This window comes from Culicoides brevitarsis, chromosome 3 (assembly GCF_036172545.1).
Source record: "Culicoides brevitarsis isolate CSIRO-B50_1 chromosome 3, AGI_CSIRO_Cbre_v1, whole genome shotgun sequence".
In the NCBI taxonomy this organism is placed as follows: domain Eukaryota; kingdom Metazoa; phylum Arthropoda; class Insecta; order Diptera; family Ceratopogonidae; genus Culicoides; species Culicoides brevitarsis.
Window position 1 is genome coordinate 33,890,413 of NC_087087.1, and position 14,575 is coordinate 33,904,987.

Consider the following 14,575-nt stretch of genomic DNA (forward strand, 5'->3'; position numbering starts at 1 on the left):
AAAAGCAGTGACCCAAAAGTTTAGTAACCCAAATAATATTCAAATATTTAAAACAAAAAAATATTTATTTTATAAATTTAGTACCTACTGCGTATTAATTAATACCTAATGTACAGAAATGACAGAAATTGCGCTCAAATGTAGTTTCAATTTATTTAAAATTACTTTCATTGACACCCGATATGGGTCGAGCCTTTTTTCGTATGACATAAGCGAGAGATGTAACATTAATAAAATATAAATAAATAACTTAACGATTTAATATATTGACAAAAAATAACGAGATTCGCAGCGTGTCAATGACCGGGAATTATTTTGCATTTTAAACGAGAGGAAAGAAATGTTACAAAAATTCATCAAAGCGTTAATAAGAAAGAAATTCCGAGAAAAAGTTCATTTTTTAATAAAAAATTAAATTGAACTTGAATTAATTTTTTTTTTTAATTTAATGACTTAGAAGTTTACTTTGATATTTTTGATAAAATTTTAATTTTTTTTAAATTTTGACTTATAAAAAAAAAATTAAAAAGAAATTTATGAAAATTAATTATTTTTTTATAAAATTTTTAATTTTTTTTTTTAATTTTTAAAAAGTTTTTAATGTTTTAAAAATTTTTTTAATTTTTTTATAAAATTTTGAATTTTTTTTTATAAAATTTTATAATTTTTTTTTAGAAAAAATTTTTTTTTTTTATTAAAATTTTTCAAATTTTTCAAGAATTTAACAAAAAATATTTTAAAAATTTTATTAAAAAAAAAATTTAATCAAAAAAGAATAATTTTTCTTTTAATTTTCACAAAAAATATTAAATTTTTTTAAAAATTTTATCAAAAAAAAAAAAATTAAAATTTAAAAAAAAACATTAAAATTTTTTAAAAATTTTATAAAAAAAATAATAATAAAACTTTATCAAAAAAAAAATTAAATTAAAATATTTTAAAAATTTTATCAAAAAAATTAAATTTTTGAAGAATTTTTCGCTTTTAATGAATTTTCCGTACATTTCTCATCCTCAAACGCATTTTTTTCATCTTCCTCAATCACATTTTAAACACCTGCGACATTAAACAACTTAAAATCTACATTCTTCTAAAAAAAAAATATAACAGAAAAAATCCTTAAACTTGTTTCTACGACTAGTTTTGTAAATAACCAACAAAAAAAGCATCCGCTACATTTCCGATCCATTTACATCAACCTTGAAAGACTTCTTTAGATATCGTTCGACGATTCTGTGGTTGTCGTTGTTGGCGGCGGATTTTCAATGGTAAGCGATTTCTTGAGTATCGGCTGCAACACAACAAAGAAATCAGCGGTCCGTCGCGCGGAATTCTAAAAAAACAAACAAAAAAATTAAATTTCGTCATAAAATTTGTTCCAATTCATCGAGTTTGCGAGATTAAAAAAGTATCTCAAGGCGGCAAATAATTACTTACCATGATAAAATCTCCCATTAATTTCGAAACGTTTGTTACGAGAGTGAAGGAATTGCCAAAAAGTTCATCAGGAACGACCAACGAGACTTTATTGCGATCAAAATCGGGCGTATCATCAGTTGTTGTCTTGTAAGGTTGTCTCGTAGGACCTCCGCTACTTCCAGAAAAGATGGCTTTTGCTCCGCTGTAAGCGCTACTTGCACCGCTGGCTGCAGCTGCGACCTTCACTGCGTTCGATTTACTTGCCTGAGTGATAATAAATCGAAGTTTAGTTAAAAAAATTAATCATTGAAGCATTCTAGAGCAAAATTTACATAAAAAAAGATAGAAAAGCAAATGAATTTATGTGTGCTGTGCATGAAAAGAGAGAAAAAAAAATTCGAAAAAATCAACCGCGAAAGACAAAGACCCAGAAAAAGCAGTGAAGAAATCTAATTTTTAATTCAGTGATTTTTATTTATTTCAGGTTTTGATGAAAAAAAATGTCAAGGCTCTTTTTTACCTTTTTTTCCGTGTATTTTTTTTTTCGAACACAAAATCTGCGGTCTGATGAATTTTTTCATGTCTCATAAATTTATTTCTCAAGCGATGCGATGATGACGACGATGCAAAATGGAAAAAAAAATTTTTTTTACCAAATCCTATTTTTTTTTTCTTTTATTATATTTTAACATATTCCTTAAATTCTATTAGAAACATCGAATTTATTTACATTATTTCGTATAAATTATTTACAAAAGCTGAGGGGTCCAAAAAATAATAAAAAAAATAATTGAAGAGCATTTTCACAGCCAATTTCAAATAAATATTTAGTTTGAGTGAAAAAAAGGCAGTAGTTGTTGTTGTTGTTTTTTGTGTATAGTACAAAAAATGAGCAAAAAAGGTAAGAAAGTCTTAAAAGTCATCTTCGTCGCTTCCCAACGAATTCGCATCAGCGCCTGCACTTGCGCCTCCTCCGCTCGAGCCCCCGCTTCCGCCTGCCAACAAAGGTCCGCTAAGTCGCAACAAGCTGCTTACGATATTGCCCAAACCGCCGCCGCTTCCGCTTCCATCGCTCGAACCGCCGCCTGAACTTCCGCCCAAAAAGCCGCCACTCAAACTCCCGATTTTGCCCGTAATTGCGGTAATTTTCGGCGTAATTACGCCCGAAATGAGGTCTTGGAAGTTGTTGATCGGCTTGGGACTCTCGATGTTGTGCTGCTTGTTTTTCGCAATGTTTTGCTTGTCCAGCGTATCAATGAATTTCGTTTTCGAGTCAATGAGCGAATTGATTTTCTGAGAGAATTTTCGTGTTTACAAAATGAGTTTTTGTGGGGATGTGATGGAGATGGAACAATGCAAGCACACAAAAATATTGAAATAAAAACACAAAAAATATGAGGGAAAAATATCTTACCCCGAAGACGAATCCGAGAACGGCGTTTTTGCTTTGAAGTACAGGCTCGACTAATTTTCGCTTTTCTCTGTTTAAACCTTCAGCGGTGTCCTTTAAAGAAAAATTTAATTAAAATAAATTAGGAAATAATTTTTTTTTAATTTTTGCTGCAATTTAATTTTTTTATATAATAAAAAAAAATATTTTAATTTTAAAATTACGTAAAAAAATTTAAAAAAAAAATAAAATTAAAATTAATTAATTAAAAATATAGAATTTACAAAAAAAAATTATTTTTTAATATTTTGTCGCAATTTTAATTTTTTAAACATATTTTTTTTAATTTTAAAAAAAAAATTAAAATTTTTTTGTTGCAAAAAATTAAAAAAAAAATTTAATAAAAATGATAATAAAATAAAAAAATTAAAAAAAATAATAAAAAAATTAAAAAAAAAATAATTATTTTGAAATTTTTTCTTATAAAAATCATTTCATCAAATAATAGAAAAATGTATAAAAAATTAAATTTTTTAAAGATTTAAAAAAAATCGTAGATGTCAATTCAAAATTTGACAGTTGAAAATTTGAAACTTGCCTTTTTCTAATTCAAAACTAATTTTATGACATTTTTTTTACAAATTTTAAGAAATTTTCTTTTAAAAAAAATACTTTAATATTTTTTTATAATTTGTCATAAGATTCGAAAAAAATAAAAATTAATGAAATTTGAAATTCGCTTTTTTCTAATTCAAAAACTATTTGTAAACAAATTGTCAAAATTTTTTGAAGTAATTTTGAGCTTTTTAATAAAAATTAGTTAAAGTATTTCATTTTTTACATAGCTTGTGAATTTTATGCATAATTTAATAAAAAATTCAAAAAAAAAAATTAAAAATTTATGAAATTTGTAAATCGCTTTTTTCTAATTCAAAAATAATTTTATGACAAATTTTCACAAATTATGAAGAAATTTTAATTTTTTTAAGAAAAAATTAGTTAAAATACTTCAAATTTTTATATAATTTGTGAATTTTATGCATAATTTGTCAAAAAATTCGAAAAAATTAGAAAAATTTATGAAATTTGTAAATCGCCTCATAGCTAATTCAAGCAAAAATTTAAAACGTAAAATTATTAACCAATTATTTTTATCTTCTTTTCAGATTTTTGCAACAAAACATTGAAAAACATAAACTTAATGGCCTTATTACGAGTTCATGTGAGGAGCAATCAGTCATTCACAGCGCAAAGGTCTAACCTCTAAGCAACAATGCATTTTTCTGCATTGGCACGATCACTGAGTTGTTGCATAAATAATGATCATGGATGAGCATCATAATGAAGACGCGCGCGATTACACAAAAAATTAATATTTTCATAAGTAATTTAACGTAAATTTGTATTCAAGTACAAAATGTGACTTAAAAACTTTTTTTTTTCGACATCCAAGCAGTTAGTGTCGAAAGAAGGCCAACAAGTTTTACATTGTTGTTGTTGTTATTTTATTTTATTATGTCAGTCGTTAATATAAAATTAACAAAAATATTTTTCAAATGTGTGATATTTTTGTCGAATATTCGAAAAAGTGCAGCAAAAAAAATTTTCCATTCACTTACCTCGTTGTTGTTAACGGGACTAATTTCTGCTTCGGCGTCGCTAGTATCGCGTGGCGTTCTGTGCGGGGCTCCGTGGATGATTGTCACACACAAAAGTGCAACAATAAAAATTAAATTTCCTCTCATTTTTTGAATTTTTTGTGAATTTTCCGTTCTGATGATTTTTTTTAAGACAAAAAAGGCGAAAAATAAATAAATATTACTACTAAGTCGAGTACGAAAAATCAACTGTGATGCTCCTCCACTCGACAACACACCAAACTGAGAAATATTTCGCTTTACTTAAAGTTTGCTCGTTACAACATGCGCGCACTCGAGACTCAAAATCAATTTAATGCTATAATATCTCCTGCAAAAACCAAACTATTGCTGATACTTGAAACGCTTTAAAGCCTATATGCGTACGAGAGCGGGCTTCGCGTCGCGTCGTACAGTCATCGGAAAACGAGAGTGGGATTGCATACCCGAAAAAAAGCCAAACACAAAAAAAAAACTAAAAACTGAGAGTGGTTTCGCTTGTATTAGTGCAACATGCAGTTTTTACGTGTGTAAGTGAGAAAAACATGTTTGAGAAAAAAAAACTGGATTTTATTTCGGTTAATAGTATGAAGTCTCATTGTGCCGAATATAATTGTAGCGTACAATTAAATATTATTTAATATAATAATAAAAATATGTAATTGGGAGATGGATGACTTTTTGTTTCATTTTTTTTTATCTTAGAGGCGAATTAAAGAAATTATAACAAGCTTTCACGAGAGCAAAAAATAAAATTGACCTCAAAAGAAACCTCGTTATTGAACGCGATGCTGTAATACAAAGAGACATCGGTTTTAATAATAATGTACCTACTGCAATAAATGCAGTTATTCTTGACCTTTTTAATTATTTAAACATGATATTTATGAAGAAAATGAGATTAGATCACAGAATATATTGAATAGATAAAAAAAGCATAATAATAATGTATTGAAAAAAAATTAAGAGTTATTATTAACATATATAAAAAAAATCTTTTAAGTTAATGCTAATGATCTTTGGCATGTTATTATTCAATCATATTGTTCAAAATATATAATGACGAAAATAATAATAAAAAAATAATTAAAAGATTTAATTAATTAAGATATAATATAAAGATTAGATTAAATCAAATTAATTAATTCGATAAAAAAATATATTAAAAAAATAATTATAAATTAATTATTATTTAAAAAAAATAAAATAAATTAATTTAATATTTTTTATTACAAGATAATTATTTTTCTACAATATTAAAAATATTGTTTCAAAAGCCAAAGATAAAAAATTTATTTTTTTATAAATTTCTTTAATGATAATTTTTATTATTAATATTTAATTTAGGTAAATAATATTTTTTAAAATAAATTCAGAATTTTTCATCCAAGGGTAAAAATATTCAATTTTACTTTTAATTAATTAATTTTACTTAATTTTTACAATTTATTCTATGTAATTTTGAGATGAGTAAATAAATTAAATAATAAAATAGATCAGAAAATAATAAAATTTATTGAATTTAATTAATTTTTTTTTAAATATGACTGAAAGTATATTTGTATTAATTTATTTTTTTTTGTAATTAAATATTTTATAAAAATTTTTAAATAAAATAAAAATTAATTTCATATATTTTTCTTTATTTCAAAATAATTATTTTTTTAACTTTAAAATCCAAAGATTAAAAATTTATTTTTTAATAAATTTTAATTTTTGATCCCCTAATTCAGATTGAAAATTAAAATAATAATTATTTCTTTGATGATTATTTTTATTATTATTTAATTTAACATTTTTTAAAATAAATTCAGAATTTTTCATCCAAAGGCATTATTAATTCAATTAATTAATTTTATCCATTTTAAAATTTTTTATTTAAGATTAATTATTTTTTTTTTAAATTTTCATTATTTTTAAAAAGACAAATAAATAAATTAAATAAGCAAAAAAATACATCATAAAAAAATAAAATTATTAATTAATTAGGTAAAGAATTTTTTTGAAAAATTTTAATTTAAAAAATAATTTTTATATTTATTTATTGTTTTTTATTTTATTTATTTATTAATTTTTTTAAATTAAATATTTCACAATAAATTTTAAAAAAATTTAAAGAAGCTAAAATTTTTTTTTTCAAATCATTCATTCAAAAAAATGAAGAAAATCTTTTGAGAATTTGTCAATTTTCTATCTTTTTAACATAAAATCGTTAAAAAACATAAAAAATATCAAAATTTTAACTAAATATTCAATCCACGAAATTTCCCATTAAAACTTTAAAATAATATGAGACAAAATTTCAAAACAAACGAAGCACTTCAGACGAAAATTTACAATTCAAACCTTTTAATATCTTTAAAACCTTTTAATTATTGGTAAAAAATCACTCAACGAAAGAAAATTGAAATCAACTTATGATCATCAAACATTAATTTAAAGTTTTTATTATTACAGGTGAACATAATTAAACCTAAAATTGCCATAAAATCACCTTTTAAACAATTATGTCTCACTTTTCGTGAGTCATGTGTGCAATAATTACTCTTTTAACCGCAATTGACTCATTAACTCAATTTTTTTACTTTATTTTGTCATAAACGTAGCATTTTTGAACGTCAACTGTGATCTCGATTTGAGGTCAGGGCTTCAAACAGTTACTTTTGAGAAACACACGAAAAAAACTCACAAATTGGCCTCCAATTTTTTTTTTCAGGATGTTAAATTTTTTTTGCTACTTTTGGGCAATAATCGGAGTTCAACTAATATTTAAGGTTAAAATATTTATGCTGAATTAGATAATAATTCATGGATAATGGTAACGATTAAAATATGATTATTATTGAGTTATTCGGGTTGCGACGTGAGTTGATTGCTTTTTTTTCGAACGCAAAGGTTAAATTGTTTCGTGACCTTTATCGAAGAGAAATATTTTGTTTTAATGCGTGCCGACCAAAAAAAAGTAGCCTAGAAAGAGTTTAATTAATATTTTTACTTGCATTGTTATCTCGCGGCGGCGTCGAAATGAAAGTAGCTTGAACTCGTAAACCTTGTTCTAGATACGAGATTTTTGAACTGCGGGAAATTCGTGCAACGCCTAACACTCACTCACAGCTGTTTTTTCGCAATTTTTTTATTCGCACAAGATAACTTTGTAATCACATGTTGAGTTAAAAAAAAAACTTGAAATACCTCTCGTTAAAATTTATTATTAGTCATTCACTTTTTTTTGTGCAATTTCGCTTTTTTCGAGAACAAATTATGTCACTTTTACAAGAAAAAACTTTTTTTTTTCACAAAAACTTCGAAAAAACGTCCGAATTGATATTAGAGTTAATATTCACTGAAATGTTATGTTTTGATATCGCCTTTAGTCAGACTATTATTACATTATACAGATAGTGCACAAACGCACATGCCGTAAAACTTTCGTAGCATTCGTACAAAAAATAAAACGAAACAAAAATTTCTCTCGGAATTAAAACAACAAAAATATTTCAAAAAAAGTATCAACAAAGAAGAGTGAAGGTGTTTACATTTTTTCGAAAAATTCCAATTTCTTGATGACGCGCAATAAAGACGTCAATTGCAAGTAAAGTACTTCCTGATTTTTTTTTCTTGAGCCATATGTTCCAGACCATTCGAGACACCTTTCAGATTTGGACCAGTTTGTAATCTGTTGTTCTGACGCGTTATCCTGTTGCCTTTCTTGTTTCTTGCCAGCAATTGAAGGTTGACAAGTGTTTGAACGCAAAAAGCTGCTTACTTGACTTGACTTAGGGAAGACAAAAAAAAGCATTAAAAACAATTTACTTTGTATTCCGTGTGTAAATATGGTACAGAGTGTTTTTTTTATTTTTTTTTTTAATTTTTAAGCAATAAATTTTGTTTGAATTTTTATAAAAATTTAATTTAATTTTATCTTTTTTTAAATTTTTACTTTTTTTAAATTTTAAATAATTTAATAAATTAAAAATAATTTTTTATAATTTTAATTCTATTGAATTTTCAAGCAAAAAAAATATTTTATTTTTTTTAATGAATTAAAAAATTTTATTCAAATTAAATTTTAATTAACTTTAAAAAAATTAGAAATATATTTTTTTAAATTCTTAAAATTTATTTTTTTAAAAATTAATTAATATTAATTAAAATTTAATTTAATTTTATTTATTTACTTAATTATTTTTTTGAAAAAAATTAAAATAAAATATTTAAAGGTTAAATAATTAAAAATTATTTTTAATAGATTTAAATTAATTCATAAATAAATAAGACTATTTTTTTTTCAAAGTCTTTCAAATTTCCGAATTGAAAAAAAAAAATAATTTATTTTAATTTATTAAATATAATTTCAAATTAATTTAACCATTTAATATTTTTATTTATTTTATTTATTAATTTTGTTCAATTTTTATTTTTATTAAATTTTTAAATTAATTAATTTTATTTAATTTTTAATTCAGATAAAATAATATTTATTAATTATTTTATTTAATTTTCAAATAAAAAATTAATTTAAATTTTAATGAAGATAAATTATTTATTTATTTCGAAAATTTTTTTTTAAATAAAACAAAAATTTTTAATTAATTTATAAATTTTGATTCAATTTAATAATTTTTTTAATTAATTTTTAATTAATTTAATTTTTTAATTAATTTTTTTTCATCAAATTTGTTTTTTTTTAAACAGAAAAAAAATTATTTATTTATTAAAAATTTTAAAAATAATTTTTTATCGTTTTTTTATAAAATAAAAATTTATTTAATTTTTTATTCATTATTGTTAATTATTTTTTTTCACAAAAATTTTTAATTTGTATTTTTTTTTTAATTCTTTAAAGTTGATATAAAAATTTCAAAAATAAAACAAAAACACTCTGTAGGCATGTTGAAAAAAAATAACATTCATTCATGTATATTTTGACGAAGAGAAGAAAAAAAATTGGCATAACGAAAATATATTGCCTTGACTTTCACTTTTCTGTTGCTCTCTGTGGCTTGTCGCTGTGACGACGACGACGTCGACAACGACTGTGGCGTGTCTGCACACTTCAGACAATGCATTTTTGCTATTATACAATAGTTTGTACGGCACACGCAAATGCAGGTCAAAACGTAAGCATAGGCAGCAAAAGCAGTCATTTGAATGTAAAATTAGATACGATGAATAAGGAAATGTACTTTTTTCGATGTCTTCGGACAAACCCTTTGAAATGTTGTCTCATGCCAAATTATTGCGACTTGTGAAATTTTATGCGGATCGTTATGAGAAATTTTTGACATAATTTTTTTATTTACAAAATTTTTAAAATATTACATAAAATATATTTTTTTGAGCAATTCTTAATTTTTTTTTTTAAATTTTAAAATTAATTCCTTTGGTTTAAATTTTATTTTTTTTTTAGATTTTTAGGCTTAATAATAACTGTTAGCTCCTTCAGCAGGCGGTTTCCATCCCGGATCGTGATGATGATGATTAGAAGAGCTCGAACTTCCTTTCGAAATGTCCGATGAAGTGCCCGATAAACCAGCTGAACCTTCACTTGAGCCTCCAATTGATCCAAGAATTGCTTGAACAACGAGATTTACGACGCCAGCAACTGCTGATGAGATTACTTTGCCGATGAAGGAGAAGGAATCAGATCCGTGCTACAAATAAAAAATATTTTTTACCAAAAATTTGACTTAAAAAGGCTAAAAAATTAAGAAAATTCAACTAAAAATTAAAAATTCAGGTAATTTTTAAAGAAAATTTTGCTTCAAATCGAAAATTTTCTCATTGATTTAAAAAAATTTAGTTGAAAAGTCAGAATTTTAAAAATGACATAAATTGTAATTTTTAATCACAAAAACTCACAGAATGATGACTATCGGACCCATCTCGATCATCTCCTGCCTTTCCCAATCCCTCATTCAACCCTTTCGCAAAGTTACTGAAAAAAATATCCGGTCTAATAGGAGCTTCCTGTCAAAAAAAATTAAATTTTTCATCAAAATCCGCGAAAAAAATCAATTTTACTTCATCTTCCGGATCCGCACTCAATTTCGCCAACGTTCCTCCCAAGAAATTTCCGATAAACAGTCCATTATTATCCGCACCGCCGCCTCCCTACAAAAAAATAACTTTTAAAACAAACAAAAAACTCGTCAAAATCGAAACCACTCACGCTAAAACCTTCTAATGCGGCTCCGAGATAATTCGAAAAGACCTTGAATTGAAGAAACATCAAATTTACATCAAATTTTTTAAATTTTTTTTTAACTTTAACACAATTCACTGACCTTTCCAACATTTTCTTCGCCTGTCAATGAAAAAAAAAAATTTTTTTAAGGCATATCGCGTGATTAATGATTGACTTACCTCCCAACAAGCCGCCGATCAATCCTGTTCCTGTGCTAATTAACGATTCGATATCTAGGCCATCGGGCTAAAAAAATTAAAAAGTTTTGAAAAATGAGTCAAGTAACGTTTTGAATGTCACTTTCACATTTATTGTCATTTTTATTGTTTACTTACGCCAAAAATGTTCGTTACAACGCCAGAGACTGCACCTACACGTAAAAATTTAAATTTAATGCTTTTTAATTATTTTTTTGTTGGATTTTTACCTAAAAGAGCGCCAACATCGCTTCCCATATCGCCGCCGCTTAAACTGGCAATGAGTCCGGCAAGACCTCCGGGAGCAGATTCTTCAGAGGACTCTTCGGATTCGTCTTCTTGGCTCTCGACTGTGACTTGGGACTCTTTTTCCTGCGGTTTTTGGCTTTAAATATAATTTTTTTTAATATTTTTTTAATAATTTTTTACCTTTGAAGTTGATTCTTTGGAGTCATTTTCTTCATCTGAAAGTTCATTTCCTTTGAGATCTTGACGTCTTTTGTTGTCTTCCGCTAATTTAAGCTAAAAAAATTTAAAAAAATTATTTTATTTTTTTTTCAATTTTATTTTTTATTTTGTAAAAAAAATAAATAAAATTATTTTTAAAAAAAAATTTTTAAATTAAATTTTTTTTAAAAAAAAAATATTTAAAAAAAAAAAATTAAAAAAATTTTTCACTTTTTTTTTTATTTTTTTTCAAATTTTTTTTTTAATTTTTTTTTATTTTTAAAAAAAATTATTTTTTTTTTTATTTTTTTTTTTAAATTTATATATTAAAAAAAATTAAAAAATTATATTTTTTATTTTTTTTAAATTAAAAATTTCACTTTAAAAAAAACTTACATTAGCTGCAATGAAAGGCCAATTATTGTACGGATTGTACATCAGAGGATACATTGCTGGATTCATGAAAAATGTGCTCGTGTCAATTTGATTCGTTGCCAATATCGATGGTTTTTGATCAATTTTCGTATCTTTATTCGACTTTTTTAAAGTTTTATCCTCGATTTTCTCATCTTTTTTCTTCTCTTCATCCCGTTTTATGACATTTTCAAAGAATTTCATCACAAAATCGCTCATTTTCTCCGTGCTTTGCTTCATTTGGTCCAAATGTGTTTTTACATTTTTCTCTAAATCACTTAAATATTCTCTCAATTCGAAGGAATCTTGCACGTCATATAAATTTGTGCCGTTATTGGTCTTAATTGAAGTATTTTCCGCAGTTACAGTGATATTTGTGTCGTTTTTCGTGATTCCCGTCATGATTACTTTGTACAAAATTTCGAATGCTTTGCGATCTCGGTTCATGGTGTACTCGATTTTTTTAATTTTTTGCTTGTTTTCACTCAAAGGAGTTGTATCCAAATTTGTTTTTACGTCGCTCATCATTTTTTCCAAATTTTCTTTGAGCTTTTGGCCTGTTGAGATGGTGCCCATGAGCATGGCTACTGTTGTTACATTTCGTACGTCGCGGCGATGGATTTTCTGTAAAAAGAAAAATAAAAAAAAAAATAATTTTTAAAAAAAAATTATTAAAAAAAATTTTAAAAAAATAAATTAATAAAAAAATTAAATATTTAAAAAATATTCAAAAATAAAAATCTAAAATTGAATAAAATAATTTGAAAAAAATTAAAAATGTATTTATATTATTTTTTTGATCAATAAAATTATGAAATAAATATTTTAATATTTTTTTTTATTTTTTAATAAATAAAATAAATTTTTAAATGAATTTTTTAATATTAAAAAATTTTAATTTAATTTTTTCAGATTTTTTATAATTTTTTATAAATGAATAAATTTTTTTTTAAATTTTAAATAAAATTAATTAAAAAAAATAAATTTTTAGACAAAATATTAAATTTAAAAAAATAAATGTTTAAACAAAAAATTAAATTTTTTTTTTTCGTTTTTTTTTTTAAATAAAATAAATTTAAATATTATTATTATTTTTCATTATTATAAATTTTTTTTTTTAATTAAAATTCTTTTAAAATTCTTTAATAATTTCTGATATTTTTAGCACTTTTGCAACACTAACACTGTACAAATCCTTGATATTTTCCGCTGGTTTCTTCGACAATTGCTTCCCCTTTCGCAGTTTCGATTGATTTGTTTGCGTGCACAACACAACTAGCAGAAAAAGTGCAAATTTAAATTTCATTTTTGCAGAATTCTAATTGAAAGGCATTAGAAACGAATAAATTTTTGCTGAAGAAGATGCACGAACCGATACGAATAGATGGAAATCGACGATAAAACTGAGGCTAAAATGGGATCCGAGCGTTTTTTTATAACAATTGTGCCCAAGTGAGCATATCATTCGATGATGGACATAATAACAGACTTTTAGATATGTCACAAGTATATCAGTTATGTGATTGATAAGTTATTGTATAACAGGCAGTAGCAAGTAAAGTAGGTAAGTTATTGACATGAAATTTGATTAAAAAGTAAAAAATTAATTTTTCTTCAAAAAAAGTTTTTTTTTAGTGAAAAGTGAAAAAAAAATAAAAAACACGAGAAAAAAAGCGAAATGATTGCTTAAAGACGCATAAAGAATGTCTGCGGTGAGTAATAATTAGTTCGCTGCAACAAGTTGTAATTTCAGACAGATGCATGCAAGCATAACCAATGAAGTGACTCACAATGTTGACGGGTAAAATGCAAGAAAATGTCGCAATCGTAAGTTATTCACGCAGACGACAGTCGTTCTTTCAATTTTTTTTTTCAACATCTCTCAAATGAAATAATTTGTGCGTGTCATTGCAGAGAATAGTTTAGTGAATAGTAACTCAATTAGGTAGACGTCAGAGTAATTATTATTCTTATGATGCCGCAATTGAAAGAACACGAAGATCGTGCCAAGCATCGCGTTTAAATTTTATTCAAGTGACGACGGAATCACATTTCATCGGATGCACGTTGCTTTGAATAATTTTTATTTTTGAGTTGTAGAAGATCGATTGTTGTTCAAAGTATGAAAATTACAATTTTTATTGATTTCTTGAAGGTAAATTATTATTTTATATTTTTTTAGGTTCAAAGTTACAAGGAACTTAAAGCAGAAGTTGAAGTTAAATTTTAACAATTTAAGTAAAAATAATTGATCGGAGTTAAAATATGCGATATTTTTGATGAAAAAAAAAAATTAAAGAGATGAAAATTATTCAAAAACCAAAATCATAATAATTTTACCGAAATTTTTTCGATTTTTTTATTTTATTTTTTTCTATTTTTTTTAATTTATTTTTTTTATTTTATTTTTAATTTATTTTTTTTAACTTTATTTTTTTAATCTATTTTTTTATTAAATTTTTTAAAAATTTTTTTATTTTATTTTATTTTTAAATTTTTTTTATTTATTTTTAGAAATTTCCTCTGAAAAAAAATAAAGAAATGGAATTCAAAATCTTATCAAAATTGATAAAAATTGTCAAAAAAATATAAATTAAATTTTAAATTAAAATAAAAATTGACTTTTGAAAAAAAAAATTAATTCTTAATGCACTTCTGCCCAATTTAAAAAAAAATAACATTTTTATAAAACTTACTTCAAAATTTCTTTTTCTTGCTTTTTCAAATTTTTAATAAAATTTAATTTTTAATTTTATTTTAATTTTTAATTTTATTTTAATTTTTAATTAAAATTTTAATTTAATTTTTTAATTTAAATAATGAATATGTTTTAGACTTTAATTTAAAAATATAAAAAATTATTTTTTCATATAAATTTTTAAAA

The 14,575-nt window shown here is 24.0% G+C and overlaps 2 protein-coding genes across 2 annotated transcripts; both read right to left on the reverse strand.

Moving 5' to 3' along the window:
* Window positions 1-1,213: 1,213 nt before the first annotated feature.
* Window positions 1,214-4,554, reverse strand: LOC134835538 (uncharacterized). The gene is made up of 5 exons (XM_063850417.1): window positions 4,429-4,554; window positions 2,834-2,923; window positions 2,368-2,712; window positions 1,438-1,683; window positions 1,214-1,333 (listed from the first exon to the last, which is right to left on the reverse strand). The coding sequence occupies exons 1-5, from the start codon at window positions 4,552-4,554 to the stop codon at window positions 1,214-1,216; spliced, it is 927 nt and encodes a 308-aa protein (XP_063706487.1).
* Window positions 4,555-9,866: 5,312 nt separating this feature from the next.
* On the reverse strand, window positions 9,867-12,997 carry LOC134835539 (uncharacterized). The gene is made up of 11 exons (XM_063850419.1): window positions 12,875-12,997; window positions 11,674-12,315; window positions 11,260-11,352; window positions 11,061-11,202; window positions 10,969-11,003; window positions 10,813-10,879; window positions 10,734-10,753; window positions 10,619-10,660; window positions 10,471-10,560; window positions 10,309-10,416; window positions 9,867-10,100 (listed from the first exon to the last, which is right to left on the reverse strand). The coding sequence occupies exons 1-11, from the start codon at window positions 12,995-12,997 to the stop codon at window positions 9,867-9,869; spliced, it is 1,596 nt and encodes a 531-aa protein (XP_063706489.1).
* Window positions 12,998-14,575: the final 1,578 nt, after the last annotated feature.

Bases quoted from the DNA above. Each gene is read 5' to 3' on its own strand.
- LOC134835539 (XM_063850419.1), bottom strand. From the start codon at position 12,997: ATGAAATTTAAATTTGCACTTTTTCTGCTAGTTGTGTTGTGCACGCAA. The intron at 11,353-11,673 runs GTAAGTTTTTTT...AAATTTTTTTAG, and splicing joins GGCCTTTCATTGCAGCTAAT to CTTAAATTAGCGGAAGACAA. The intron at 10,101-10,308 runs GTGAGTTTTTGT...TTTTATTTGTAG, and splicing joins GGTCCGATAGTCATCATTCT to CACGGATCTGATTCCTTCTC.
- LOC134835538 (XM_063850417.1), bottom strand. From the start codon at position 4,554: ATGAGAGGAAATTTAATTTTTATTGTTGCACTTTTGTGTGTGACAATC. The intron at 1,684-2,367 runs GCGAATTCGTTG...ATTATCACTCAG, and splicing joins GCGCAAGTGCAGGCGCTGAT to GCAAGTAAATCGAACGCAGT. The intron at 1,334-1,437 runs GTAAGTAATTAT...TTGTTTTTTTAG, and splicing joins TAATGGGAGATTTTATCATG to AATTCCGCGCGACGGACCGC.